The sequence below is a fragment of the Leishmania braziliensis genome, chromosome 30, assembly GCF_000002845.2.
Source record: "Leishmania braziliensis MHOM/BR/75/M2904 complete genome, chromosome 30".
In the NCBI taxonomy this organism is placed as follows: domain Eukaryota; phylum Euglenozoa; class Kinetoplastea; order Trypanosomatida; family Trypanosomatidae; genus Leishmania; species Leishmania braziliensis.
In genome coordinates, this window is record NC_009322.2 from 1,176,215 (window position 1) to 1,202,142 (window position 25,928).

The following is a 25,928-nucleotide window of genomic DNA, read 5'->3' on the forward strand; positions in this document are numbered from 1 at the left end:
CATTTTATTCTGTTTCGTCTTTCGCCGCCTCTTTCCGCCACACCTCGTTTCACGAGATCCTCTGATTACGCACAATAACCCTGCGCCGCGTGGGATTACACCGTCGGGGACATGCTACTACCTCCATGTGCCCCTTCACAAAGACAAGCGATGAGCTCTTTGGGCGTAGGCACACGCCTATGCACGAGGCCCTCCCGCTTGACACATTGACGCCTGTCAGAGGCGCGCAGATTCAGTCGAAGGCGGACTGCCCCTGCCGCCCCAGGCTCATGGCAGCACCCCCCCCCTGTCGTGGCATATGCGGGCAGGCCATCCAGGCACGCACCCCCCTCCCCCTCGTTCGCCAGGCAGCAGCGCCGCTCTGAAGCAGGCCCCAGGATCTGTAAGTGCGGGCACCGTGCGTATGCCCGGCCAAGCGCTGCTGGCACGGTGTGTCGCACCCAGGCATGGCACGCAGAGGTGAGAGGAGCAGGCGCGAAGAGGTCCGTGCCACTGAGCCCCGGAGTGCATGTGCGCGACACGCGCGGCGCCTCCTAGGTCCGACCGGGTGCGCTGATGTGGCACGGACGCTGCCTGCATGACGAGAGCGCCCCGAAGCCCGCGGCCGCGTTCGCCGAGCGCCGACGTGGCCCGCCTCCACGCCGCGTTACTGCCTACGGGCGGGTGAGTGTGCAGGGGGTTGCAGGGGCACCGAGGACCCTGACCGGCGGCTGGCCGACCTCCCCGAGCTCATGCGGCACGCGCCGGGGCCACCCACCCCCCTGCTCTACCCGCACGCCGGGCGCCGCCGCCGCCGAGCAAAAGGGTCCTGAAGGGGCGGAGAAAGGCTGGAAGAGCTCGCTGGTTGCATGGCCCGATTCGACGGCAGGACGGTGCGTGCTGGACGACCAGGATTTAGCCGCAGTGCAGCCGAGGTCGGTGGGCTGTGGGTGGTATGCATGGATCTGCTGACTGGTTCGTGGTGGAGTGGGCACGTTGAGAAGACGCCTTTCTGCTTTAAGATCTCGCATGGGGGAGGAGTGCGCGCGTGCGTGCGTAGGTGCATATGTTTGTGCTCAGAAATGAGGCCTGCACGAATGTCGAGGGCGCATCTTTGTGGGATGATGGGGAGGACGGGCCTTGTTCCCTCCTCTCTCGGGTATACGTAGTCATGACGTGAGGCTCTTTCCGCACCACCTTTGTTCCTACACACGTACGTGTGTGCACACCGTTTGTGTGCAGTTCAGGACTGCATTGCATTGCGATACGCGAGACGCGGCTTTCGGTTTGCAAGCGATACCGTAACCGAGGAAGAAGGACCCCCCAGGACGCATTTCCATAAGGTTGGGAGAGGTAGGACCTACAGGAGGACCTCAACGTGGGGCCTGAAACACGAACTGAAGAGGATTCTAAACGCTGAAAGCGGTGACGGTGGTTGTCGTTTTGGACTCTCTTATTAGCTCTGTCTCTTCTTGAGTTCATAGGGCTTGAACTGAATGTTAGTGCCTGTCGGACGCAAAGGGTGTCTTACCTGTGTGTATGTGTGTGTATTGCGTTGAGCAGAGAGCAGATATTCCCATGAGGCGTGGACAGTCACTAGAGTGGATGATGCTCTTCTGGCGCTGAGCTGCCTCTCGAATTGGACCCCGTGCGCGTGCGCAGACGCAGTCTTGTGGTATCCAGAAGCTAGCTAAGGTGGCCAGGTGGAGATCGATAGCATCTGCACGAGGTACCTCTCGCTTTTTCTGGTGCTCCCTCTGCTCCATTTACCAGCATCTCATGCGATCACTTCTCTATACATCTTCGTTTTCTATTCACACGCGTGCCTCGCGTATTTTTGCACAAACGTACATCGACTCCGCTGCACATACACACACAAGGAGCAGCCAAAAAGTGTGTGTGTGTGTGCGTGTGTGTGTGTGTGTGTCCTCAGCTGTGTGCACTCCCCTCACCCTCTCTTGCACGTGCCACGGATTTATATCGCTTAACGTCAGCCATCTGGGCGAAGCAGAGCCTACCCCTGCATCCGCATCCACTACTTCATATAGAGCGCAGGAGATACCCTCCTTCTGTTCCTCTCCACCACCTCGCTTCGCGACTGCTACTTCTTTCCACTGTTTTGTGAAGGTCAAGACAGCAAAAATGATGTACACGGGCGAAATCGAGAACGGCCAGATGCACGGCCGGGGTTGCCTCGTCTACCCGAATAAGGAGAAGTACGAAGGCGACTGGGTGTACGGCAAGCGTCACGGCCACGGTGTGTACACGTACGCGGACGGTAGCAAGTACGATGGGGAGTGGGTGGAGGATAAGGTACACGGAAAAGGCACGTGTTACTACGCCAGCGGCAACCGCTACACCGGTGACTGGACGTTTGGTCGCATCAACGGCCGCGGTGTTCTCGAGTACGCCGACGGCGACCGCTACGACGGTGAGTGGAAGGACGGCCGTATGCATGGTAAGGGTCTCTATTACTACTCCAACGGTGACCGCTACGAGGGTGAGTGGAAGGATGATAAACGCCACGGCAAGGGTACAGTGACGTACGCCGGCCCCGACGGTAGCGTGTCAGAGAAGTTCGACGGCGACTGGATGGAGGGGCGCATGCAGGGCTGGGGTAAATACTACTACGCCGACGGTGGCGTTTACGAGGGTGAGTGGCAAGATGGCAAGATGCACGGTAAGGGTACGTACATATTCCCTAACGGCAACAAGTACGAGGGAGAGTGGTTCGACGACGTGAAGCAGGGCTACGGTGTGCTGACTTACGTTAACGGTGAGCGCTACGAGGGCTACTGGCTGGACGACAAGGCGCACGGCACCGGCACCCTAACCTACCTTCAGGGCGACCGCTACACTGGCGAGTGGTACCAAGGCAAGAAGCACGGCCACGGTACCCTGGCCTATAGCAACAAAGACACGTACGAGGGCGAGTGGCGTAATGACAGCGCGACCGGCCGAGGTGTGCTCGAGTACGCGAATGGGTGCCGCTACGAGGGTGACTGGTTGGACGATAGGCGCCACGGCGAGGGCCAGTTGCTGCTGCCGGATGGCTCCAGCTATGAGGGAGGGTGGGTGAATGGTAAGAAGGATGGCCGCGCCCGTATCATCCTGAAGTGCGGCGCCATCTTTGTGGGCACTTGGAAGGACAACCATATCGTGGGACAGGGCGAGTTCCGCCTCTCCGAGCACTGTGACCTCAGCAATTCTGACTACTAGTGCAGACCTCCGGGGGCGTCATTTTGTTTCGTTGAACTCAATCCTCTTTCACGTTGTACCGTCGATCGCCCATCCTTCCTCTCTTCTCTGCATGCTTTTTTTGGGTTGCTCGGTTTTCCCTTCGTTTTAGATGTACATCCGCCAAGCGCGCGGCTTTACAGCTCCTGCCACTGCCACCTCCTCCTCACCTTCACTCCTCACGTGTCTAATGGCTTGTAATCGTCTCTGCGTGTGTGTGTGTGTGTGTTGGGGGAGGGACGTGGCGTGCAGTGACACTCTTCCTATGTTTCCTGTTCTTTTCTAGCGTTTAGTGACTTAGGATTGGGTACGCCTGTCAGCGCCTGCGTGTGTGCTTGTCTTTGTGCGCCCTGCGGGCCACGTCATTGAGTTTTTGTTTCAGTGTTTGGGTCTGTTGTTGGCGTTTAGTTTTCGAGCTGCGCACTGACGTGCGTACTCTTAGATCTCTTCTTAGTGTGGGGTCATGCGGTGGCTGCGACTGAGTGATTAATTGTCCGCATGGGTTTTGTGCATGTGCGTTTGTGTGCGCGTGCCTCTTGTGATGGGGGAAGAGGCGCGAAGAGAGGGATCACCCAGGAAATGTTTGGAAGGGAAGAGGAGCGCCAGTGTCAAGTGACTTCTTCCTCTTTTCCCCTCACCCTCCTGTTCGTGCAGCACTGTCTACACCATCCCCTGCTGGTGCTGTGTTCCGCTCCGTTGGCGTGTGTGAGTGTGCCGCTTCTCCGCCCCACATCAGCGTCTCCGTTGCTGCGTGTGCTGCGGTACGGCACCCTTCTCCCCTGCATGTGTATGCGTGTTCGCTCTTTCTCTTCCTCGTTCTCTCTCTCTTTTCATTACCCCTCCTCGCCTTTTATCATAGATAGTGAGCGTTACATTTACTCTTTACCTTACGTTTCGCACACTTGTGGGTGGATGTGCCCTGTGCGTGCTCGTTTTTGATTTGGGTGTGGGAGACGCGAATGTGCAGGGATTGCTGACATCCGCCTGCCGCGCTCTTTGTTCTGTTTTTTTTTTTTTCGTGTTTTGTTTTGTTTTTTCTTTTCCTTTTCTCGCTGTTGTGTGTTCCAGTGGTGCCTCTTTCTGTGTTTCTTTCACGCATTCGTTTCGTTCTCTCTCTGTGTGTGTGTGTGTGTGTGTGTGTGTACGTGTGTGTGTGTACGTGTGTGTGTGTTTCCGTAGTGAAGGGCGAAGACAAGAAGCGAGCACGCCTATTACGGTGCTCCGTCTCTGAGGCTACCTAGACAAGGGTGATGCATACGTATGCGCTGACTCACATGCACGTTTCAGCAAACATGCAGACACACACACACACATACACACACCCACACACACGGTCATGCAACTGGATGAAGAGAAGAGATGGATACGGACTCATTCGGGCACAGTTATCATTGCCCTCACGATTGCGCCTTCCTTCTCATCCTTTCTTTTTCAGTCCTTCTCTATGTCTTTCGTTTTGCTTGGCTTCTTCCCTTCTCTGTTGATTGGGGAGGGGGAGGGATCGTAGCTTACATCTTCGACCTGCAGAACTGCAAACGAGAAAAAGCTCAAGGATGTTTAGACAAAACAAAGCACTCAAGAAAAATACAGCACACAAGATGGAAAAGAACACGCATCAAGGGTGGATAAAGCAGGATAGATAGTGAGAGGCATGAGGTGTTTTGCCTTCGTGCGGGGATGCGAGGTGGAAGACACCGACAGAGAGGGGGCAAGTGGTAAGGGAAGAGGATGGGTGAGGAGGACGCACTCCCGCCGCTGGTCTTCCCCGCTTCATCTTTTGCTTTTCCTCTCTTTCGCTACTTTGGTCTCCCTCTCACTGGCGCTCTCGTCGCTGCATACCACGGGCTGTATGGTATTGCCCCTGGATGTGTGGCGAACCTCACAGTCGTAAGCGTCTCTCTCCCTCTTTCTCTACCTTCAGGAATCGGTGCAAGACTGCGCTCCAAACAAAGGAAAGCGCTGTAGTGGCATAATGTTTTGTGCCTACGCCCAACTTCCACGATTGTCTCTTCTCACCACCCTCGCACGCGCATCTGTCTGTCCTCTCTCCACGTCTTCTTTCTGTCTCTGTTGCCGCCCGCCTGGTTCCTTCTCTTGTTTGTACTGACACGCAGGCACACAAACAAACGCCCCTCTTTCCGCCTTCACAGACACAGACCCCCCCGCCCCCCCACACACATACGCACACGCACTCACACCTTATCTGGTGCACAGGAGTCGATCACTCTGAACCACGGAAAAGAATGCACAGGCAACGCAACATGCGTTAGCTCCCCTCTCGGAGGTGGTCGACACTCATGATCCGTTTTCTCCCTCCTAGCCCCCGGCTGCTGCTCCGCACCTGTGAGCCCTGTCTGGATGTGCCTGAGGGCGAGAGGGAAGGAGGAGGGGGGGAGTATAGAGTTTGCCCCCTGCTGCCCCCCTCCTATCCCCTAAACATCTCCCCCTGCCCGTTGCCCACAAAGTGCCTTTTCATCTCTTCGTTTTGTTCTTTTGTTCTTCTTGGCCCTCTTTTCTCATTCCACGAGAATGTGCAATATGTCAGATGGAGGGGAGAGAGGGAGAGGGTGGGGGGGGGCGAAGACAGGACTGGGGACGAGGGGGCAGAGGGCTGAGGGGGGGGTACCAGTGCGCCTGGATTCAACTCACCTACCCCTTCCGGTTTTTCTTTTTCGCTCTGATTATCTTCTTCTTTCTCACTTCATTTTGCTTCTCTCTCTTTCTCTGCATTGACACGGGCATGTTTGCTTCACGGAGCTTCCCTTTCCTACTCCTCGGAGGAGGAAGGCACTACGCAACACACCCCATCTCATGTTGCCTGTTTTCTTCGGTACATCTACAGAGATGCACACGGGCGCCAAGCGTATGCATCTCTGTAAACGTACCGATACGACCCCATCTCGCAGCTCGAAACGGAAACCGTCAGGATCCCGCGGCCACTGAACCCCGCCGTCGAGCCACGAAACTTGAGGGGGACCTCCATACGATCCGCTAGGCTCTTATTTTTTTTTTCGGTGACCACACATACGGCCGTCGTAGTCTCTGTTTTTCCGCCTTCTTGTCCAGAAGGGGAAAGATTGAAGGTAGCGAGGAAAGCGGCACGTGCGCAACTTTGCCGTTATGCATTCTCTGCTGATCAGCGCTCATTTTGTTGTGCGTGAGTGGCAAACGAGAAAAGCCATCCTTCTTGTTTTTCTGTATTCGGCGCGCCTCATCATTTTCAATCCTGAGCTCGTTGGTGTAGGTGAGAGGAGAAGGAAAGACAAGTCCCTTCACGTATTTCATTGTCGCGGCGTGCACCTGCGCACGTCCCCGCCCCTGTGAAGTTCGTGAAGGGAGGGCCCTCTAGCAGCGGGCAGGGGCATCAGTCGTCCGCTGTCCACATCGACAGAGCGCTTTTTGGATCAGAAAGGGATCTTCTGCTTATTCACTTTTCGCTCCGTCGTTTTCTTGTTGCCCTCTTCCCTTGCTTCGGGTTGTTGCGTTTCCCTCTCTGCGCCGCATCATCTTTTTAATTCATCGTTTGGTACCTTTATTCTTTGACCTGCGTATCTCACTCCTTTCGGGCCGTCGTGCAGAGCGGGGGGTCGACGGGGGTGACGTGTGGCTCTGAGTTGAGGGGAAGAGGGTGGCATGTACTCATTCCTTCCACTCATAGGCCTCCCTTTTGCGCAGAGGTGAGCGGAATAGTAAGAAGGCAACAGAGAAAATAAAAGATTTACGTGGCGAGCAGTGGTGGCCTTGTGCCTTTTTCTGCATGTACCTCTGTGTTGGGCAGGCCCCAGATGACTCTCGCTCAACTACTCTAGAAGAATAAAAGCGATGTCCATCGATGGAAGGAGGAGGAGGTGTGCACACTACGTTTGTATGTGTATGCAATGGAGAGAGTGACTGAGCGCGTGAGTGAGGTGATCAGTCGTGGCTGTAGTAGGCAGTCAACTCCACAGGCTTGCGTTGATTCCACTTTCTTCTGTTGTTTGTTGCTCCTTTTGTTTTTTTTTTTTAGAGGTCCAACTTGCTCGTCTTGGCGCATACTCTTTTTTCCTTGTTTTCCCCCCGCTCCCCCCGCTCCCCCTCCTGCTCTCTGTCTCGCACTGCTCTCCCTCTCTCCCTCTCTCCCTCTCTCTCGTTACGCTCGTCGTGAGGAGGAGGCAGAGTGGGAGGGGCGTGATGAAGAATGAAAACTAAGAGAAAGAGAGGCAAGTTTGAGCTGCACAATAGCGACTGGGTACTATGTTTGCAGATTGAGATGAGGAGAGGAAAGTGCCCTCCTGCGTCATAGCACCCTTTTCTCCTTGCTAAAATCTCGATACCCAGAGCCCCCAACCCATCGCCTGGGGTCTCCCTAGCAGGGCCAGTTACACAGCTGCGGTTGCTGCTTCCTTGTGGCACTGCCTCCAACTTGTTTCTTCGCTTCTCCGTCTACTCGCGGGAAACAGTGCCGCCGGCGTAGAGCACCACGACGAGCTGCGGAGAGGACGTTTCAAGAGAGCAGGCCTTTGTGCTGTCCTTATGTGCCTCTGTCCTTCGGTGTGTTTCACCATATTCTTCGCTGCCCTCCTCCGACATTCATCGGCTTCTTGATCTCGCTCTTGCTTGACTGTGCGTGGGACACACATACATACACGTGTGTTGGCGAGTCACGCCCAGGGAACTTTCTCACATGCCTACGCACAGGTCGATACACATCGATGATTTGCACCAACACGCACAACCGTAACACACCGATACCCACACGCTATTTTGATTCTCGAAGCCACGAAAAACGAAAAACCGCGGTGGCTCGCTTCTTATCGCACTTTACCCACCCTCTCGTGTGAACGCCTTCGCACCTCACTTAGGCTGCGCGTCTGCAGGACACCGTGAGGCAACTTTTCCTGGAGGAGAGGAGAAGCTGAATCACTGCATCGTAGGCGAAGAAACAAAGAGGGCATATATATCTTTTGCTCGCTTGGCTATCGTACGCTGACAGCCGAGACGCATACAGACGCCTTACACGACACTGTGATGGAGGCCTTGAAGGGACTTGCTCGCCGCACCACGCAGAGCCTGCGTGAGATGGTGTCGCGGACGGAGGTGACACCGGAGGAGATGCGCCTCACGGAGGTCATGGCGAAGGTACGCATGATGGAGACGAAGGGCGAAATGATATGCGAAAAGGTGATCCAAGTTGCTCGCCTCATGGGCGAGCTCGGCACGACGTTGCGGGAGATCGGAGAGGAATACAAGGGTGTGCCGGATTTACCGAAGGAGAGTCGTGAGCTTGCGGATGACGTCTTCGAGGTCGGTGTGAAGCTCGTAGAGACATCGCAGGAGCACCAAAAGGGGCTGAAGGATAACGGGTTCGAGTTGCTACGCAGTTTCGTCAAGCAGTGCGCGCAACTGCGCGAGGTTGAGGATGCTCGACGGCACCACCAGCTTGAGTACGACTTCTTCAAATCCAAGGTGCAGCACCTCCGCTCATCCCAACAGAGGGACTTCACCCGTCTTCCACGCAACGAGCAGATCTTGGAGAATTGGCGTGTGGAGTTGTGGCGGGCGACGGAGTGCAGTAAGGCGATGTGCTCCCAGCTCTTTGTGTCTGGTCGACAGGCGATTGACCGAAGCGTGCTCACAACGATACAGGTGCTCCACAGCTTTGTGGAGATTGCGTCGACGGGCTTCTCACAAACTTTTCAGGGGGTGCGGCTCCCGACCTACCCAAGCGCGCCAATACTGCCTCCGACGGCGCTGCCGCCGGCGCCGGCGCCGGCACCGGGACTTAGGCCGTCGCTGGGGCCTGGCTACGATTCATCGGGGCCGTCGACCCCGTACGCATACAGCGGCCAGGCGGCTGGTGGGGTAGCCACCAACGTCACGGTACCAAACCCAGCAGGTGCTCAAGTCTCTATGCACGGAGCGGCCTACCCCTTGGCGCCACCAGTATCGTCGTCAAACTCTCTCGGCCCAGTTGCAGCACCACAATCGACGCCACTTCTTCCTGGCACAGGCACTTTGTACGAAGGCGCACCTCCGTATGTCTCCACACCAGGCGTTCCAAACAACGGCACTGCTGGCTACCAACCACCGCCCCTCAACACTCACAGTTCAACCGACAATGGCTCCGCAACCTATCAGCCCCCGGCCGTGCAGTGACTTGGGGTACACGCCGTTGTTATGTAGTCGGCGGCCATCGCGGCATCTGTGAGGATGGGTCTGTGTAGAAGGTGTAGTGAGAGGGAGGCAGCGTGGAAGGTGATGCGCCAGCATTGAGCTGCTGCCCATCGACTTGCTGAGGTTGTTTTTCTGCTCTAGCTTTTTTTTTCCTTTGACGGAATGCCGCACGCCTCTGCTCTCGGTGAAAATTTGTGTCATTTTTTTTTTTGGGTAGTCGCCTTGTGGCTGTGTTATATGTCGCTCTGTATCGTTGGTACTTTTGTTGCTTCTTCTTCCCCTCACACGCGCGTCTGTGCGTCTTGCCTTTTCCCAGTGCTCTCTCTCTCTCTCTCTCGCTGCACACGGCGCGTTGCTGCCTTGCCGACCCCTTCCTCGTTCTTTTCCATCCTCACTCTCTGTTCAAGTCTCAGTGGCGTGTTTGTGTGTGCATTGGACAAGGTATATGCGTTCTGTAGCTGCTTTTTTTTTTTCTTGTACTTCACCAGCATTGCAGCTAGCAGTTGTTATTCGTCGAGGTCTGCTGAGCACGCAAGAAGGGGCAACTGGAACAGAAGGCGTTTTTTTTTTGCTTATCGGGCTGCTCTCTTTTGGTTTCTCCAGATGATCGTCGCTCAAGTAGCCACACACTCATCACCGCCTCCTCCCGCCCACAAGCAACGCTAGAGCGGGTTGCGCATGCATGCGTACCATTCAGGTACATCGAAACACGTACTCTCCCTCTTCTTCCGTCCGAAACGAAACGACAAGAAGATAGTGCGGAGCCTGATGCTGAAAAGACGTGTGTGTGTGTGTGTGTGTCTGTGTGGTCACTGCCCTCGTATGAGAATGCGTCTAGGATGGCGGCTGAATAGCAAAAGGATGTGATGGCCGGCCAAATGGCCCCTTTCTCCTCGCGACCTCGGTAAGCCACAGTACTTACCAGCGGTGTGCGAGTAGAAGGCGACAAAGAGAAACAAACTAGAATGCTGCACTAGCTGGAAAGAAGAAGGCGCTGCTCCATCATATCCCTGGCTGTTGCTATAACTGCCGTGTACGTCGCGTTTGGCTTCACTGATGTTGCGATCACCGTAATGCTTCAGTGTAACGCACTGCCTCCTAAGGAGGCTACACCTCCTCAGCATTTGTGTGTGCGGCCGTGCACCTGTGTGTACAGTGCATTTCCTACGTCTATGCCTGCCCATTGCGTCAGCCTGGGACACGCGCTCACTGCCGCAAATCTCAAAATTTACGTTCTCCGCCCTCTCCTCTCCGTGTGCACATCTGTTTCTCTCTCGTTGCTCTCTTCTTCTAACGCCCTCCACGTCCCCCATCACCCATTTCCCCCCTACACACCCCTTCGCGTGTACGCATGTCTGTCGCGATGTCCCGTCAAACCGTACGAACAACACTAAAAAGAGGTACGCACGACCCTACACAGCGTTGTGTGGCACAGCGCTGCTGCACACGGACGAGTGAACATCGTTAGAGATCCTCCTTTCATTCATTCTCCCCCTCTCCTCTCACTGTATCCTTTCTTCGTCTTCGTGGATACAGACGTACATATAGGTGGGAGAACTTCTCACGTTTAGCGTTTTTCTTTCTTTTACTTCCCCCCTCCCTCTCTCTCTCTCTCGGCTCTCTTCTTAGAAGATTCACACCATTTCTTCTTTCTTCGCCTTTGCCCTCGCCTTCTACAAATTGCGCTGTGCGCCTCTCTCCCGGCGTTCGTGTGCACTTGTGCGACGCCACTAGATCTCTCAGCTTTTTTTTAAATCTTCGCGTTTCCTTGTTTGTTTACGTGTGTGCCACAGCTGCAGATTGTATCGTACTGGTGTGCGTTTGATAACTTCAGTCTATTCCTCCCTCTTCATTCTTAGCACCGCACTCTTGTCGTTTGCTCTCTACATCCCTTGTATTACCCTACCCCTCCTGCTCCTGCCCCTAGCACCACTACTGATTCTCACGCCCTTCCCCTTCGCTCTGCATCCACAGATCTCTTTTTCTTTTGGACAGCGTTCCGGCCGGAGGAGTTGCTTTGCCTTTTCTTTACTTTTCGATTGTTGTGTCGCGAGTGAGTTTCACTAGTGTGCACTCTTCTCCCTCTCTTCACCAACACACAACCCTCCCCCTTCTCGGAGGAGCCCGCGTGAGTCATCTTCTTTGCCCACCTTTTTCTGCCTATTCACTCCATTCTGTCGCTTGACTACTCTAAGCCCTGCACCTGCACCTCTGTAGGCGTTCTTTCCTACACTACCCGAGTATTGACTTCATGTGTGGTTTTGATCTGGTGAAGCAGCAATGCAGTCCTCAACAGCATCGTCAGCGGCCGCTTCTACTGAGCCACTCTTCGCAACAGTCACGTTCATAGCGGAGGATAACGCGCATGGCAACACATTTCGTGTGCCGATTGGCGCTTCCACGACGGTGCGTCGACTCGCTAAGGACGCGATGCAGCGCCTCGTGTTGTCACGGCGCAACCTGAAGGGCTGCAGCGACATGTCTGCAATTGTGGTCACGGAGGTGTTCGTCGGCGGTACCGGTACGCAACCTAAGGCGGAAGTCTTCGCGCAGGATTTCGTGACGCAGGTTGTTTTGGTAAAGGAAGAGGTTGTGTACATGAGGCTGAAGGCAATGAATACGTCCGCAGCACCGACACAGCTTTCCTCTCCGCCTCCACCGCCGCATCAGACAGGCGAGTCGTCAACGGCCTGCGGTGCCATCGTCGCTTGCAGCAATCACCCCACCACACCAACCACCGCCGCTGCTCCGTTGTTCCCAAAGGAGGCTGCCCCATCAAAAGACGGGAGCGAGTCCACGACCGTAACGCACTCTGCACTGAAGACGACTGTGCTGCCGCCCGCAGCAGTGAAGCAAGCAACGACCCAGAAGTCGACGAGCGACGGAACGGCCGCCGCAGCGGTACCGCCGACGGTGGAGCCGCTGGTGCCGAAGGCTGAGGCGCCGACGCATCGACTGGGCTGGGGCCCCGAAGCGCACGGGCTGCTTCCTGACAAGTACATGTCAGCTCCTGGCAAGCGTCCGCGGACAGTGCAACCCGAGCCAAGTACAACGACGGCGCAGACAGAGAAGTGGAGCAAGACGGAGTCGAGCACCATTACTGTCGCTACTACTAGGATGAGAGATGGGGAGGAGTTGTTAGGAAAACAGGCTCTGGAGGCCAAGCGCCTAGGGTGGGGCCCCGAGGCGTCCAAGCACTTTGCGGACAACTACGTTAGCTCCCCAGATAAGATTGCACGTCTCCAGCGTGCGCAGAGGCAGGCTGTGAAAACGTCTGAGAAGAGTGCCGCTCCTGCACCGACTGCGAGGCTGACAAAGCCTGTGCTCAAGGCACCGGTGTCCCGCGCCCTTCAATTCCCGATGGCTAACGCCGAGGAGAGCCGTACCACAGTGGGCCACACCGTGGACGATGCCATCAGTGTTGACGAAACCTCGCCAACGGTGGAGCTTCCGAAGGGGTGGGGAAGGGAGTCGCTCAAGTTCTTTGACCCGAACACGTACTGCGACGACCCAACAAAGGCACGCCTGCTGCCGAATACGGACTACTCGCGTTCGCGTCGCCACCGCCGACCGTCCACCCTCTAGTCGCCAAACGACACCGCACGGTGCGCGAGCGTGTGGAGCACATTCAGAAGCGGTTTTCTCAAACCGATGCGCCGCCTCGTCCCCGCTTCCCTCCCCTTGTTGCTGTCTGCGCGTCTGTATACCCATGTGTATGTGCGACTACATGTGTGTGCGCGTGTGTGCATGCGTCTTCCTTTCTACAGAGACCCCGTACAGTCCAACAGCTGCAGAGAAGCTTCTTTTCTCTATGTTTTAACTTCCTAGACTCTCTCTGTGCGCCTCTCGTGTGGGCGCTGATTGGCGAAAGCGCATCTCATCGCAGCAGATTAACCACCAACAAATAATCAAGGAGCTGCTTGTGATGTACGAGCGGTTGTCTCCTCACGTGTGCCCGGAGGGGGGCACCTCATGTAGAGTCGAGGGGGCAGCGATAGGCTGTTGCTGCCGTGTATACTATCGCTCTTGTTTCGCATGGTTCTTTAGCAGCTATTGCTGATAGGGACCAGAGATAACAGGGGTGGTGGTGGAAAGGATCGAACGATTGGGGAAAGGGCGGGAGGGAGGGGACGCGTGTGGCCGTTGACGTGCGGACATGCGAGAGTGGGCAAGGGGTACGCCAACCTGGAAGGGGTGGGGGTGGACTTGGACTGGAGCGGACCGACCTCCTACTACCGGACCGCACTTTTGCCTTCTCTTTCGCTGTGTCTGGAGATGAGAGATGGTCTACGTTCACCTCCTCACGTGTGTCACTGCCGCCGCCTTCTCGCATCTCTTTCCTCTTATGATGCTCGGTCTTTGGACTTTCCGCTTCTCTTTCTATGCGCGGTGTCTCCGTCACCGCGCACTTCACCATGACCAACATGTGTTAGTGCAGTGTCCTCCAATTCAACTGTTATTCCGCTTTCCCTCTGTCCCCCCCTTTCCTGTCATTTCCATCTTTCTCTTTTTCTTTCTCCCCCCTCCCCCCCCTCACACACACAAAGGCTAATCGTAACCCAACTTGCTTCGCTCGCAAGCAGAGATGGTCAAGATCAAGAGCTTCTCCACCCTGGAAATCCCTGAGGGTGTGACCGTTGAGGTGCGGGGCCGCAAGGTCACTGTCACAGGTAAGCGCGGCACCCTCACGAAGGACCTGTCGCACCTGCAGCTGGACTTCCGTGTGGACAAGAAGAACCGCACCTTCACGGTGATCCGCTGGTTCGGCTCCAAGATCCCGATCGCGTGTCTGAACACCACCAAGGCACACGTGCTGAACATGATCACTGGCGTGACGAAGGGCTACCGCTTCAAGGTGCGCTGCGCCTACGCTCACTTTCCAATCAACGTCTCCCTGGATGGCCCGAACATTGAGGTCCGCAACTTCCTTGGTGAGAAGCGCGTACGCCGCCAGACGGTGCCCAGCACTGTGAAGGTGAGCCAGACCGATCCGTCCAAGGTCAAGGATGAGATTGTCTTTGATGGCAACGACCTGGAGCAGGTGTCTCGCGAGGCCGCCGTGCTGCATCAGATGTGCCTGGTGAGGAAGAAGGATATCCGCAAGTTCCTTGACGGTATCTACGTCCAGACCAAGACCAACGTCGAGGCTGTTGAATAGAGAGAGCCGTCGTCTGCGAGCGAGCGCGTGTGTAGGTGTATAGGTGTGTGTGTGTGTGTGTGTGTGTGTGGTCGTGGGGGGGGGGGGAGGGGGAGCTGCGGATTCTCCTCCTTGTGCGTTGTTCTCTGTTTCCTCTCCCTGCCGCTTCGTGTGACACCCCACTCGCCCCACGCGTCCACACGCACCTCCTTACCTAGCCCCCATCCCTCTGTAGCCTTTTGTTTCCCTTGTCTCTTTTTTCATTTTTGCTCTTGTGCGATTTCCCCCCTATAAAAGTAGAAAATGCAGGTAAATGTGTGTCGAGAGCATGACTGTCTCTGCGATGGTGTGTGTGTGTGTGTGCGTGTCACCACAACAGCGATGAAGCCGCCACAGGTTATGCGTACGCCGCACCACTCGGCCACCTCTGCCGCCGCACAGGTGCAGCAGGTCAAAGAGAGGAAAAATGTGGCTGGTTCCGTGTTAAGCAGTGAAGGAGTCGTTTTCTTCCTCCGGCACCGGTGTCACGCATTGGCGGCTCACTCGAGTACCCGAAAGAGAAGTGAACCGCTGTTTCTTCGTCGAAAGCGTGTATGCGATTCTTTGGTCTGTCAGTTCACGTGTGGGGCTCTCCGCTTTACAACTCCCCCTCCCACCCTTCTCTATTCAATGCGGCTGTGCCTCGGATATTATCATCGCTCACCTATGCGCACAAACACACATACCTTTTGCGGTTCTCCTTCACCATTTGCGCCCCATGATCCGCCCTCCTGCAATGACAAGGGAGTTCGGGGAGGAGAGGATCCAGGTAGTGTCAGGTGGCGGCTGAGTAAGGGACACTCGCTGACACGCGTCCACGCATAACGCACGCCCACACCTCGCCTTTCTACCACTGCTCTCTTCCTGCTATTTGGCCATATCCTGACCTCCGCGCTGCCCACACTTGCCGTCGGCAAAGCGATGCTGCATGGTGTAGCTGCGAGCGCACAATGTGGTGCAGCCCCGTACGATGCATGTCCATGTGGGACAGCCCGGTGTTTGAGCACAACCCCCTCACTCGCTACTGGAAGAAGATGATGGACCGCACCGGCACCACGCTGTCCTCACAGAGCATCCCGCGCCACATCCACGGTTACCTGGAAGGTTCGAACGCACGGACGGAGAGTCACATACGATGGTTTCCGTACAAGCAGGAGATGACGGTAGAAGGCCGGTACGTGCCGACCTTTAAGGATGTCATATACACTCACTACTTCCCGAAGGAATTCAACGATGATGAGCGGGTGAAGTACATTTCGATCAAGACGAGCCGGTCCGAGCTGGAAGTGGCGGACGAGATCTTTCTGATGCGCAAGATGAAGCTCTTCACCGCGCAGCTGCTGCGTAACAAACTGCGCAACCGCCCTCTGCGGATGCCACAAGGTGTCGACTACAGTGGGATTGAGCGGCGCTACACCCTTGGGATCTCGAAGGTTGCGCAGGCGATGGGCATGAGCATGTATAGCACCAACTCCTACGATCCTGTGCTTATGTACTCGCCCTACCTTGACATGGGGGACTGCGTGGACCTCATCTTGACGAAGCAGCTTCGAACTTCGCTGCAGTACCTGTTCTGCGAGATTGCTGTCCATCGTGGCATTCATCGAGCGCGTCTGCCTCACGTGAAAGGCGAGCCCAAGGAGCCCTTGCAACAAATCGAGCCCTGCTTCTACCAGTTCATCAAGCTGCGACTGGCAGTGCTCTCGCTTATTGCCAAGCAGGAGCAGTACGTCGTGGATCATTACTTCGACGGCAACCACCGCTATGGCGGCTGCCTCATCCACCTCTTTCCTTCCCCACTAGAACCTGACATCATTGACCACCACGTCGAACATATCGAGCTCGATCTCGAGCTAGCGCAGACCTGGATGAAGCACTACTACGACCACTACATCGCACCTCGGCGGAACGCATAGGCTCGCAGCGGCGGTGAGGATGGGGGTACTCTTGAGCTGTGGTGAGAGCACATGTGTTTCCATCGCGTAGGTTTATGTGTCTGTGCTGGGATAGAGAACGCTCTGTCACCTGTGCATCAACCCACGTGCTCGCAGGGCCCTCCCTCCCTCCTCCACCCCCGCCTCGACGTGTGCGTGTGTGTGTGTACGCGCGTCTTTGTTCTTGTCTTCCCGGGTCTTTACCGGTATCCAACCACCCTCGCACACACGCCAACACGCCGCCAACTGTCTCACTGATTTGTACGGCAAACTGTGCATGCGTGTCGTTCGTATGAACCAATGAAGCTAAAGCCGACCAAGAGAGTTCCACATCAATGAAAGGTTGCGCAGAAAAGGGTGGGTGGGTGGGTGGGGGGAAATGTAACAGCTCCGCCTCCTTGGCAGGGTGGGGTGGCGATGCTACTGCCTAATTTCGCGCCAGTGGTGGCCAATTGCTCAGCCGACGCAGGCTCTGCCGCCCTATCCTCTTCCCCGTGGTGTTTCCACCCTCATACTGCGAATGCTCCTTCGTGCTGTTATGCACGCGTGAGTTGCCCCCGTCACTCTCCCTCCTTCCTTCGCCTCGTCTTTCTTTGTTCTCTTCGTGGTGGCCACCTCCATCGCTCCGTGTCGTCTGTGCCGATGCGTTTCCACGCCCAGTGTGGACTTCACTGCATTTGGGGAGGCCAATCACGCACACCTGCACCAGCCTCCTCACTTTCGCTCTTTTTTTTTTCATCCGATACCCGCCGCTTCAAGGGCTGGGTCGATCTACAGGCCTTTTTTCTCCTTCACGCATCACAGTCGGCCCATCGGACCGCTTCTTTGTGTGCTTCTGCGCCTTCTCTCCTTTGCTTCTATGTCGGTCTCTGAGAAGTCAGATGGCGTGATGGATGGCACTGTGGACCCAGAAGTGGTCATCATTCTCCGCTCTCTGGCACCGGAGGAGGTAGACATGCTTCGTGACACGTTCATCTACATGGACCGTGACAGTGACGGCTTCGTCAGCCGCGAGGAGGTGATGATGCAGGTGGCTGCCTGCGTTGGTGCAGAGCGGTTTCCGCCGCTGCAGGAGTACCTTGTACCTCTGTTTCAGGTAGCTGACAAAGACCACGACGGTCGGCTTAGCCTGACGGAGTTTCTCATGGCGTTCGCCAACGGCCCTGGTGTCGTGCCAGCGGAGGTGGTGAACAGGTGCGTCGCAGATGTGCGGGTGCGACTAACAGATGAAGAGATATCGGCTCTGCAGAGCAACTTCAGTCGCATCGACGCAAACCAGGATGGCGTCATCGATCCAGAGGAGCTCGAAATGGCGTTGCGGGCGCACCTGCTCGCTAAGTTTCCGGACCTGACGAAGGAGATCTTCAAGGAGATCGTCTCCGTCGTGATGGCCAGCGCCGACGCGGATCAGAATGGCGTTCTCTCCTTGTCGGAGTTTATTCGTAGTTACCAGGAGGACCAAGGCGTGCTGCCCGCTACCTTTCTAGAGCCCACGCAAAACGACCTGATTGGTGCCCGCCAGCTCACCGACGACGAGGAGACGGTGTTGCGGGAGGCGTTCGCCGTACTGGACCGCAACAAGGACGGCTATGTCGACCACGAGGACCTCTACCGCGCCCTCTGGGATACTCTTAGCAGCACCACCGAGGACCAGAGCCAAATACACGACTTGTGCAATCTAATCATGATGACCTCTGACCGCAGCAAGAGCGGCAAGCTCACCATTACCGATTTTGTTCGCAGCTTCTTGCGCAACATACAGCTTATGCAGATTCCTGTGTCGGTCGCTCACGAGCGGGTGCGAGTGGCCTGCGAAAAGCTGCAGGAGATGCACGACTCGGGGGAACTTGAGAGACTCGTAATGGTGTTCGAAGATCTGGACAGCGACGGCGACGGGTTTGTGGCGCGTTCGGAGCTGGTGAGCCTGCTCAAGGTTCTCTTCTGCGACGCCTTTCCTGAGTGGGACAAGGAGATGTTGAACACTGTCATGACCGCCATCGTTGTCGGGGCGGAGACGAGCAACGGTGGTCAGCTGTCCCTGGAGGAGTTCATTCATAGCTTCGTCGAGGGCTCTGGTGCGCTACCTCTCGAGGCGGTCTACAGCTGGGACTCCACCGCCAGGCGTGACTCTTCCTCTCCTGGAAGCGCACCGATGCAGCCGCTCCGTCGCCTCAGCGCCGCGACCGACGCTGACCTAATCCTCATTGGCGAAGCTGTACGCCGGCTCTATACGAAGAACGGGGCGGACGGCGCCATCACGGAGGACGAGCTGCACACCGGCATCGCTCAGCTCTACGTTGACAGCCCCCAACACGGAGAGGAGATGTTTCAGTTTGCGCTCCAGCAATTTGTCGTGCCCCGCGAAGATGGTCGGCTGATGTGGAGCGACAACGTCGTTTTCGAAGACGCGGGAGATGAAGAGGACGAGGGTGTGGAGGCAAGCAGCCGAAACAAGAGTAGCTCGGCGTTGACGTGCCCATTGGACAACTCCAGTCACCGGCCCCACGCCTTGGTGCCCGTCTCGGCTACCGAAGTGGCGGAGCCAACACTGTACGCGTCACCGCGGCTGGCAGGACTGTCGTCAGGCCCATTGCCAAACCATCGGTTCTCGTCACCCCCGGCCGATGCTCGGGAGCAGACAGTCGCTGCACCGAGTCAGGGCCGTAGGGATAATTCTGAATCATACACCCAGACCCAACCAAAAGTGGTGGACGAAGCAACATCGACGTCGGCCGCCTCCGCGCTGCAGGGGCGGGCAACGAAGAGGCCCTCCAGGGTCTACAAGCTGTACGGCTCTAGGGCCAATGATGTCATGCTCGATGAGGATCTGATGCGGCAGTTTGACCACTACGACGTAGAGCACAAAGGCTACCTGGATCGGGAGACTTTCAAGAAGATCTACGTGAAGATGGAGAACTACGGACTCGACCCGTCCCCGATGGAAGTAGACATGCGTTTCCGTCGTTACTCCAAAAGGTCGGACAAGATCTTCTTCGACGAGTTCTGCATCCTCATGCTTCAGCGGGCGCGTCTTTGAGCGACGATCTGCATCGTTGCTGCTCTCTTGCAGATGCTTCAGCTCTTCTCTCTTTCTCTCTCTCTTTTTCTTCCAACTCATCGGCACCAGCGCCGCGGTGAACGGAGAAAAAAGGAATGAAAAGAGGCAACGCAGCCGCAGACCCGGCGCGCGGATTTAGGCCTGTGTGTCTGTCCACCTGTGTGGGTGTTGGTGTGGTGTTGGATCGCATCTTGTTCTGTTCTTTTCTCTTGGTGAATCCTTTCGACGATGTAAGGTGACGGTGGCTTCTGCTGTCGCATTTTTTTTCCCTTTGTTTGCTTCTGATGTGTTCAGTTCTGTGTGTGCGCGTACACCTCTTTTGCCGTAGAATGCCCTGGATGTACAGTAGACGCCCGTGTCTCTCTCTCTCTCTCCGTCTCCCCCCTCTTCCTTTCCCACCCCTTTGGTTTCACGTTGTTCTTTTTTTTTTTTGCCTTTTGTTCGACTCTTTTTGGCCTCTCGCACCCTTCCCCGTTCTGTCGTCTGATCGTGGCTTCGCACCGCTTTCACGTGTCGCCCTGTCGCCCTTGATGAGCTCATTGGCTTTCACACTTTTTCGCGTTTGTCGAGTGGGTTTATCGCCAACTTCTCCCCCTTCTCTATTGATGCCGCTGCTCTCGAGTGATTTGCAACTGCGCTTACTGTTAGCCTGTCTCTCTCTCTCTCTCTCTCTCTGTCTGTGTGTGGGTATATGACTGGGTGCAGGTGCGTTCTTGACCCAGCCGTCGTTGTTGAGGGTGACGTTCACAGCCTTTGCATCGCTATGCTTTACCTTGCGTTTTATGCTCTTGGCGGAATCCTAAGCCGGTGCGCTCCGCCCTTCATCAGCTGGACACTCCATTACGTCTACCTGTGCCGCTGTCCCTCGCAGTTTCTGTGCGTGAGTGCATATGTGCATGCATAGGCGCTGGCCTGTGCTCGAGGGTACGTGGACGCTATTCTCCTCTTCTACTGTTGCTCTCTCTTTCTCCTTTCATTCTTCTTATATACAGTGCTACCCTCCCTTTGCTCTCAATGTCGTTCTCCCCTTTTATTTTCTACCTTGCTGGTTTCGTATCGTGTGTTTCTCTTTGCCCCTCTTTCCACTCCTGTTCCTTGAACGCTCCACCAACAGACCCGAGGAAAGGGATTGAGTCAGGGGAGTGCGACTGTGCAGCTCGTGTGAGGGGAGCGCAGCGAGGCGACCAAGTCTGGCAAAAAAATGAAACATTACAGTAATAAGTCAGAAGTAGAGAAAAAGAAATGAAGTGGAAACATCGCCGCCTGAGGGCGGCGAACAAAGAAGAGCCGCTTTCTCCACATACCCACACACACACACACAGTAACCCGCTCTGCAGATCCGTCCTTGCATGTGTCTGTGCGGTCTCCACCCTCTCTTTGCCAATGCCCTTGCGAAAGACGCGTGTCAGCGTGCAAGCACCCTCGGCCTCCTACATAGGATGTGCGGTTCAAGCGTCACTCAGAGGGGATATGATGGTGATGACGTCACAGTGTGTTTGTGTGTGTGACACTGTACTCTCCATACGGTTCATTCTCTGGCTGCATCTCTTTCTATTGTGTTTTCCCTCCATTCATCTGTCAATCTCCATCGCACCATCTCCTCATCTCCGCCATGTGCGTCCCACACGTCTGCGCTCGATACCCAAGGTGCTCGACTGTGTACGCTGCAGCTCTAGCCGCTGACGTTGCTTATGTTTGCGTGCGCATTTCCGTACCACACTCAGCTGTTCGTTTTTTTTTTCCTCTTCCCCTTTGCATTTTTCTTCGCCTTTTCCTCTCCCGCTCTTCCTCGGCTCTCCTTCTTTCCATTTCTTTCTATCTTGGGTAGTATTTTCTGACTCCATCAGGACTCTCTTCTTATCATCGCTGCCGCGCGCGTTTCTCTCTCCTTCCTGGTCTCTTTCTCTGTGTTGTGAATCGAAGTACCTGCCATAACTCAACTATATCAAGCTTTACCAGGTGTGAGGGAGAAGTACCTATACGGTGGTAGAGAATCTTCGTTAATTTATTTTGAGGTGTAGCTAGCAACGGTGGCACGTCGCAGAGTATATCTCGTGGACGGGAAGAGATTGCTTCGTCCCCCGCCTCTCCCTTGCACGAGCGCTACGCGTATGCAACGCGAGAAGTTACACTTTGCTCACCTTTCCTACACCGCATTCGTTTTTTTTTTTTTGCAGGCGCTTTGTTCATTTCTAAGAGGCGCTACTTTGTGTGTCCGTGCCTGTGCCTGTGTGTGTTTGTGTGTGTTGACGAGTGCCTTTGCCAGTGTGTCACTCGCGTGTGTGTGTGTTTTGCTCTCTCGGTAGACATTCCTTCTGTTGTCTTGCTGCATCTCTGTTCGCCGCTCTGCTTCTTGTGTTCGTGTGCGTGTCTCAGGTGTGCGTCTGCTGTCGTTGCCTCCCGCATCCCTGACAACAACAACAAAAAAAAAACAACAACCCCCAAAGACAAACGAAGAAACGGGGCACTTACCGACGTGCTGTGAAGCTCTCAGTCGCATGTTGTGCTCTGTTGTACGATTTGTCTATCGTTTCATTTTTAGCGCTTTTTTTCTTCGACTTCCACGCGTGCGCTCATACCTGTTTTGACCTCTCCTTTTCTCTCTCTCTCTCTCTCCCACACTCTCTTTGAAAGTGTGCGTATGCGAGCACGTCCGCGGCATTCATTTCCTTGTAATCGAGGAACAGTAAGCCGCCAACTCACTCACCAACACATACACCCACACAAACACATATGCCCGTATCGCAGCGCACCACAGCACAAGAACAGAAAAAAAACACACACACAAGATAAAGTTATATAAGTGATCCAGCAAAATAGCCGCAACATCTTCAATTCTGGACGTACCCATACATACTCCTTCACACTTGCACGCTCAGTGGGCCCACGTTACCTCCCTCTCTTTCACACATCCTTCGAGACGTAAGTGGTCTCTCTCTCTCTCTCACACACACACACACACAGAAGACACCCCATCTGTAGCCATTCATGCACACGCACACATCCTCGCTGAGAACCACTGGAGCTCTTTTTTCCCCTTTTCTTCATTTCTTTCCGTGCGTGTGTGCCTGTGCGTTGTCGAGTCCCTGGGCAGTGAGCCGCGTTGCTGCCTTCTAATCACTCCCTTGAGCTTTTTCTTATGTGTTCCTTTTCTGCGTATTTTAAAGGCTACGCCAAGGAAACAACTGCTCAGTAACACCGCGGCTACGTTGACGAAGAAAAAAGCAGGAGGCCAGCATTGCTATCTTGTTCCTTAACTCTTTCTCTGATCCTTTTCGGCGGACACATCGTTCATATCCCTGTTGCCTTGCCGATCCGTCTTGCCGTCTTCTACTTTACCCTCTTCCGTCCACTAAACCCTGAAAGGCGTATTCTCCTCTATCCACTCTCGCAGCGCAGCTCGATTTGACCCAATCTTCACTCGTTTCTCGTCTTTTGGGCAACAAACCCACCCAAGGCAGCCCCACGGAAAGGCACGTGAGAGAAGGCGAGTGACTTTGCAATCTTCTCTACTCCACTTCATTCTCGATACCAAGGCGCATACCATGGATAGCTCAAGCGCTCGCGCGCCGTCACATACGTGGCCAAGAGAGGAAACGGTAGCCCAACGCCCTATCTGCACTTTCTTTGCCATGGGTGGCTGCTGCAAGGGAGAGCGGTGCCCATTTTCGCATGAACTGGTACAACGGGCGCCGAAAGGCGTCGATGTGTCGGGCGGGTACTTCATTAGCGGCAACGTTGCGAACTACAAGGCAGCCGCGTCCAGCACAGCAGCACCGTCGTCGTCGCGCAGCTTGGCCAGCCGGTGGGATGATCCAACCACATCGAGCAGCACCGACGGCTTGTCGACACTCGTGTCGCCTTCCTCCTGCTGCGTGACGATGGGCACGTCTCTGAGCGCCGAGGCGAAGGAGTGGGTCAGCGCTGACAGTGCAGCCGCCTCCCCCTCTGCCAACTCGGCCACTGCCTCTATTACGCCCATTCAATCGCAGCGAGGTGCGACCTCCCCGAATATTTGCGCAAGGTTCAGCTCTCTTCGCTATAGGTCAGCGGCCGCGCGTCGCACTGCCCACGCAGTGTCACCGCTACTGATGCCGCATGCTCAACGCAACTCGAAGCCTCAGCCCCAACAAGTTCAAACGCAACCGCAGCCGCAGAGCTTTCAGGAGAAACTGCCGTCGCCTCCATTGCCACCATCGTCACAACCACATGAGCAGCACAAGCGTCAGTATCAGCAACTTCCTCAACCACGCAGCGCCGCAAATACCCTCTCCGCTCTCCTCTCCAATCACTCGGAGAGCAGTGCCGCCGCAGAGGCACGCCCCACGTCCCCGGTACCCGCGCACCCCGCTGCCACCGCGCGCACCGTGCCTTTCAGGCAGTCATCGAGCGACTCTGGAGCGCTCCCCATAGCTACCCTCGCCTCCTTCAATGCGCCGTGCGCCTCCACGGCCGTCCTTTCGGCGACGCCGTCCAGTGCCACGCTGCAGCCAAGCAATGTAGCATTTCTTCGTCGTCACGATGATCAGACGCCACCCGCCGCCGCGGCCCAGAGTTTCACTTCTTCCCACACCGCCACCATTCTAGCTACGGCCACTCCGACCCCCGCTCACGGCAGCCGCCGCACGGCGACAAGGGGACAGCATGTGGAGAGTCCATTACCCCGCACTCGCGAGGCTCTGGAAACCGGTGCGGAGCACCATGCTGCTACAGTTGCAAATGCTCGCACTCTGCAGAGCACGGCTGCACTTGCCGCGGTGGCAGCTCCAAAATCATCCCCCCACTATGAAGTGCGGACTGTATCCTCCGCTCAAACTCGCGTGATGCCGCCGGCTCCTCGCTCGCAACAGCAGCAGGCGGCGCACCAGGCCCAACAACACGCCCAGCTGCAACAGCGACAACAGGAGACTCAGCCTCAGAAGCAGCAGCAGACGGTGTACATGGTGACCACCTCGCGTCCACCTGCTACTACACCCTGGCAAGGGAGTCTCGCTGCGCCTGCTCAGCTTCCACTTGGTTACACCCTCGCCTACGCTATCCCCGCATCCACATCGACCGCTCCCATGACCACCCCTATCCTCATCTCGGAGCAGCCGAGTACTGCGCGTCCCGCTTACACGCTACTCTCCTCGTGCCCGCCGCAGTCGCAGCTACAAAGCTTTCGGACGACAACGGGGACAGTGCTGTATGCGGCACCGGTACAGACGCTTCCCCAGGCTGCGGCACCTAGCGAAAGCGAGGCCCCTCGTCTGGTACTTGCCAATATCGACGGCATTTTCACTATCCTGTAAGCAGACGCATTCGCGGCCACCGCTGGCCCTAGCCTACAGCTGATGATGATGCAGACGGGCTAGTTCCTTGACTACCGCAAGCGAGAGAAAGGACAAACGTTCAGTTCACGGACGGAGGCGTTGCCGCCTGTTGGCAAAACGCAGTGGAGAGGAAGATAACGGCGGGAGACGGAAGCGAGGCAGGACGTCTCTCTCTCTCTTCTTTCATGACATATTTTGCCTGCCACTTTTCTTTGTTTTTTTTTTTTTCTTGTGCTTCTACCAATATGGCTCCACTGCAGCGTCTCCTCTCCCTAGACTTGCTCGATGAATACCCCCTTCCCCTCCTCCTCCTCTTCCTTTTGGACTCTGTCTGATTGACGTCTTGTTATTTTTCGTTACTTTACGCCGCCTTGCTGCTGCTGCTGCTGCCTGTAGCACATACACATGTGTCTGCTGTTTGTTTACCCCCCTTTTTCTGCCTTCTTTCTCACTTTTTTCTCTTGCTCTCCGTGGCGCTCTTCCCTTTAGCTTGTTTGTCTTCGCTTTGACAAGTCCCCTCTCTCTCTCTGAATCGGTGCGTTTCTTTTCCTCTCATTCTCTCTCGACTGCTGTTTCAACTCGTGCGTGTGCGCATCCGTGTGGTTTCCTATCTGTCCCACGCACTTGTTTCTTCTTCCCTGCCCCTTTCTGCAACCGTGAACTGTTTTCCCATTCCTCTCTCTCCCTTTCTTCACCCATCAGCCCCGTCCCTCTGTGTGTTCTCCCTTCCGTGCCCTTTTCAATTTGTGTTTCGGGTATCATCAGCGTCTCTTTCTGCAGCCGTGGATGTGCGCATTGATCTTCTCAGCGCCTATAGATGCATACCGAAAAAAAGGTCTCTCTTTTTGCTTTCGTTTAACGTGTGTGGGTCTCTCTCTCTCCGTCGTGGGTAAGTTGTGCTGGGCATGTTTGCACGCAGCTGTGGATGCGGTGCATGTTGTCTTTTTGTTCCCCCCCCCCTCCCTCCCCCCTTTGCCTTCTCTCTCTATTTGTGGCGCTGCTTGTGTATGTTGTGCCCTTCAACCGCTCTTCTGCTTCTGCTCTTGTTTGGCTGATGTTGTACTCACCCGCTGCTGCTG

At 55.7% G+C, this 25,928-nt stretch overlaps 7 protein-coding genes across 7 annotated transcripts; all 7 read left to right on the forward strand.

The window, feature by feature from the left end:
* Nucleotides 1-2,121: 2,121 nt before the first annotated feature.
* LBRM_30_3350 (conserved hypothetical protein) lies at nt 2,122-3,198 on the forward strand (the record flags this gene model as incomplete). Its single annotated transcript, XM_001566909.1, has 1 exon — nt 2,122-3,198. The coding sequence occupies one exon, from the start codon at nt 2,122-2,124 to the stop codon at nt 3,196-3,198; it is 1,077 nt and encodes a 358-aa protein (XP_001566959.1).
* A 5,025-nt stretch (nt 3,199-8,223) lies between these two features.
* Nucleotides 8,224-9,351, forward strand: LBRM_30_3360 (conserved hypothetical protein; the record flags this gene model as incomplete). Its single annotated transcript, XM_001566910.2, has 1 exon — nt 8,224-9,351. The coding sequence occupies one exon, from the start codon at nt 8,224-8,226 to the stop codon at nt 9,349-9,351; it is 1,128 nt and encodes a 375-aa protein (XP_001566960.1).
* Nucleotides 9,352-11,799: 2,448 nt separating this feature from the next.
* On the forward strand, nt 11,800-12,954 carry LBRM_30_3370 (conserved hypothetical protein; the record flags this gene model as incomplete). The annotated part of the gene is made up of 1 exon (XM_001566911.2): nt 11,800-12,954. One exon carries the CDS (start codon nt 11,800-11,802, stop codon nt 12,952-12,954), a length of 1,155 nt encoding a protein of 384 aa, XP_001566961.1.
* Nucleotides 12,955-13,954: 1,000 nt separating this feature from the next.
* Nucleotides 13,955-14,527, forward strand: LBRM_30_3380 (putative 60S ribosomal protein L9; the record flags this gene model as incomplete). Its single annotated transcript, XM_001566912.1, has 1 exon — nt 13,955-14,527. The coding sequence occupies one exon, from the start codon at nt 13,955-13,957 to the stop codon at nt 14,525-14,527; it is 573 nt and encodes a 190-aa protein (XP_001566962.1).
* Nucleotides 14,528-15,495: 968 nt separating this feature from the next.
* LBRM_30_3390 (conserved hypothetical protein) lies at nt 15,496-16,461 on the forward strand (the record flags this gene model as incomplete). The annotated part of the gene is made up of 1 exon (XM_001566913.1): nt 15,496-16,461. The coding sequence occupies one exon, from the start codon at nt 15,496-15,498 to the stop codon at nt 16,459-16,461; it is 966 nt and encodes a 321-aa protein (XP_001566963.1).
* An 877-nt stretch (nt 16,462-17,338) lies between these two features.
* Nucleotides 17,339-19,516, forward strand: LBRM_30_3400 (putative calmodulin-related protein; the record flags this gene model as incomplete). The annotated part of the gene is made up of 1 exon (XM_001566914.1): nt 17,339-19,516. One exon carries the CDS (start codon nt 17,339-17,341, stop codon nt 19,514-19,516), a length of 2,178 nt encoding a protein of 725 aa, XP_001566964.1.
* A 3,653-nt stretch (nt 19,517-23,169) lies between these two features.
* Nucleotides 23,170-24,828, forward strand: LBRM_30_3410 (conserved hypothetical protein; the record flags this gene model as incomplete). The annotated part of the gene is made up of 1 exon (XM_001566915.1): nt 23,170-24,828. One exon carries the CDS (start codon nt 23,170-23,172, stop codon nt 24,826-24,828), a length of 1,659 nt encoding a protein of 552 aa, XP_001566965.1.
* Between the last annotated feature and the right edge of the window lie 1,100 nt (nt 24,829-25,928).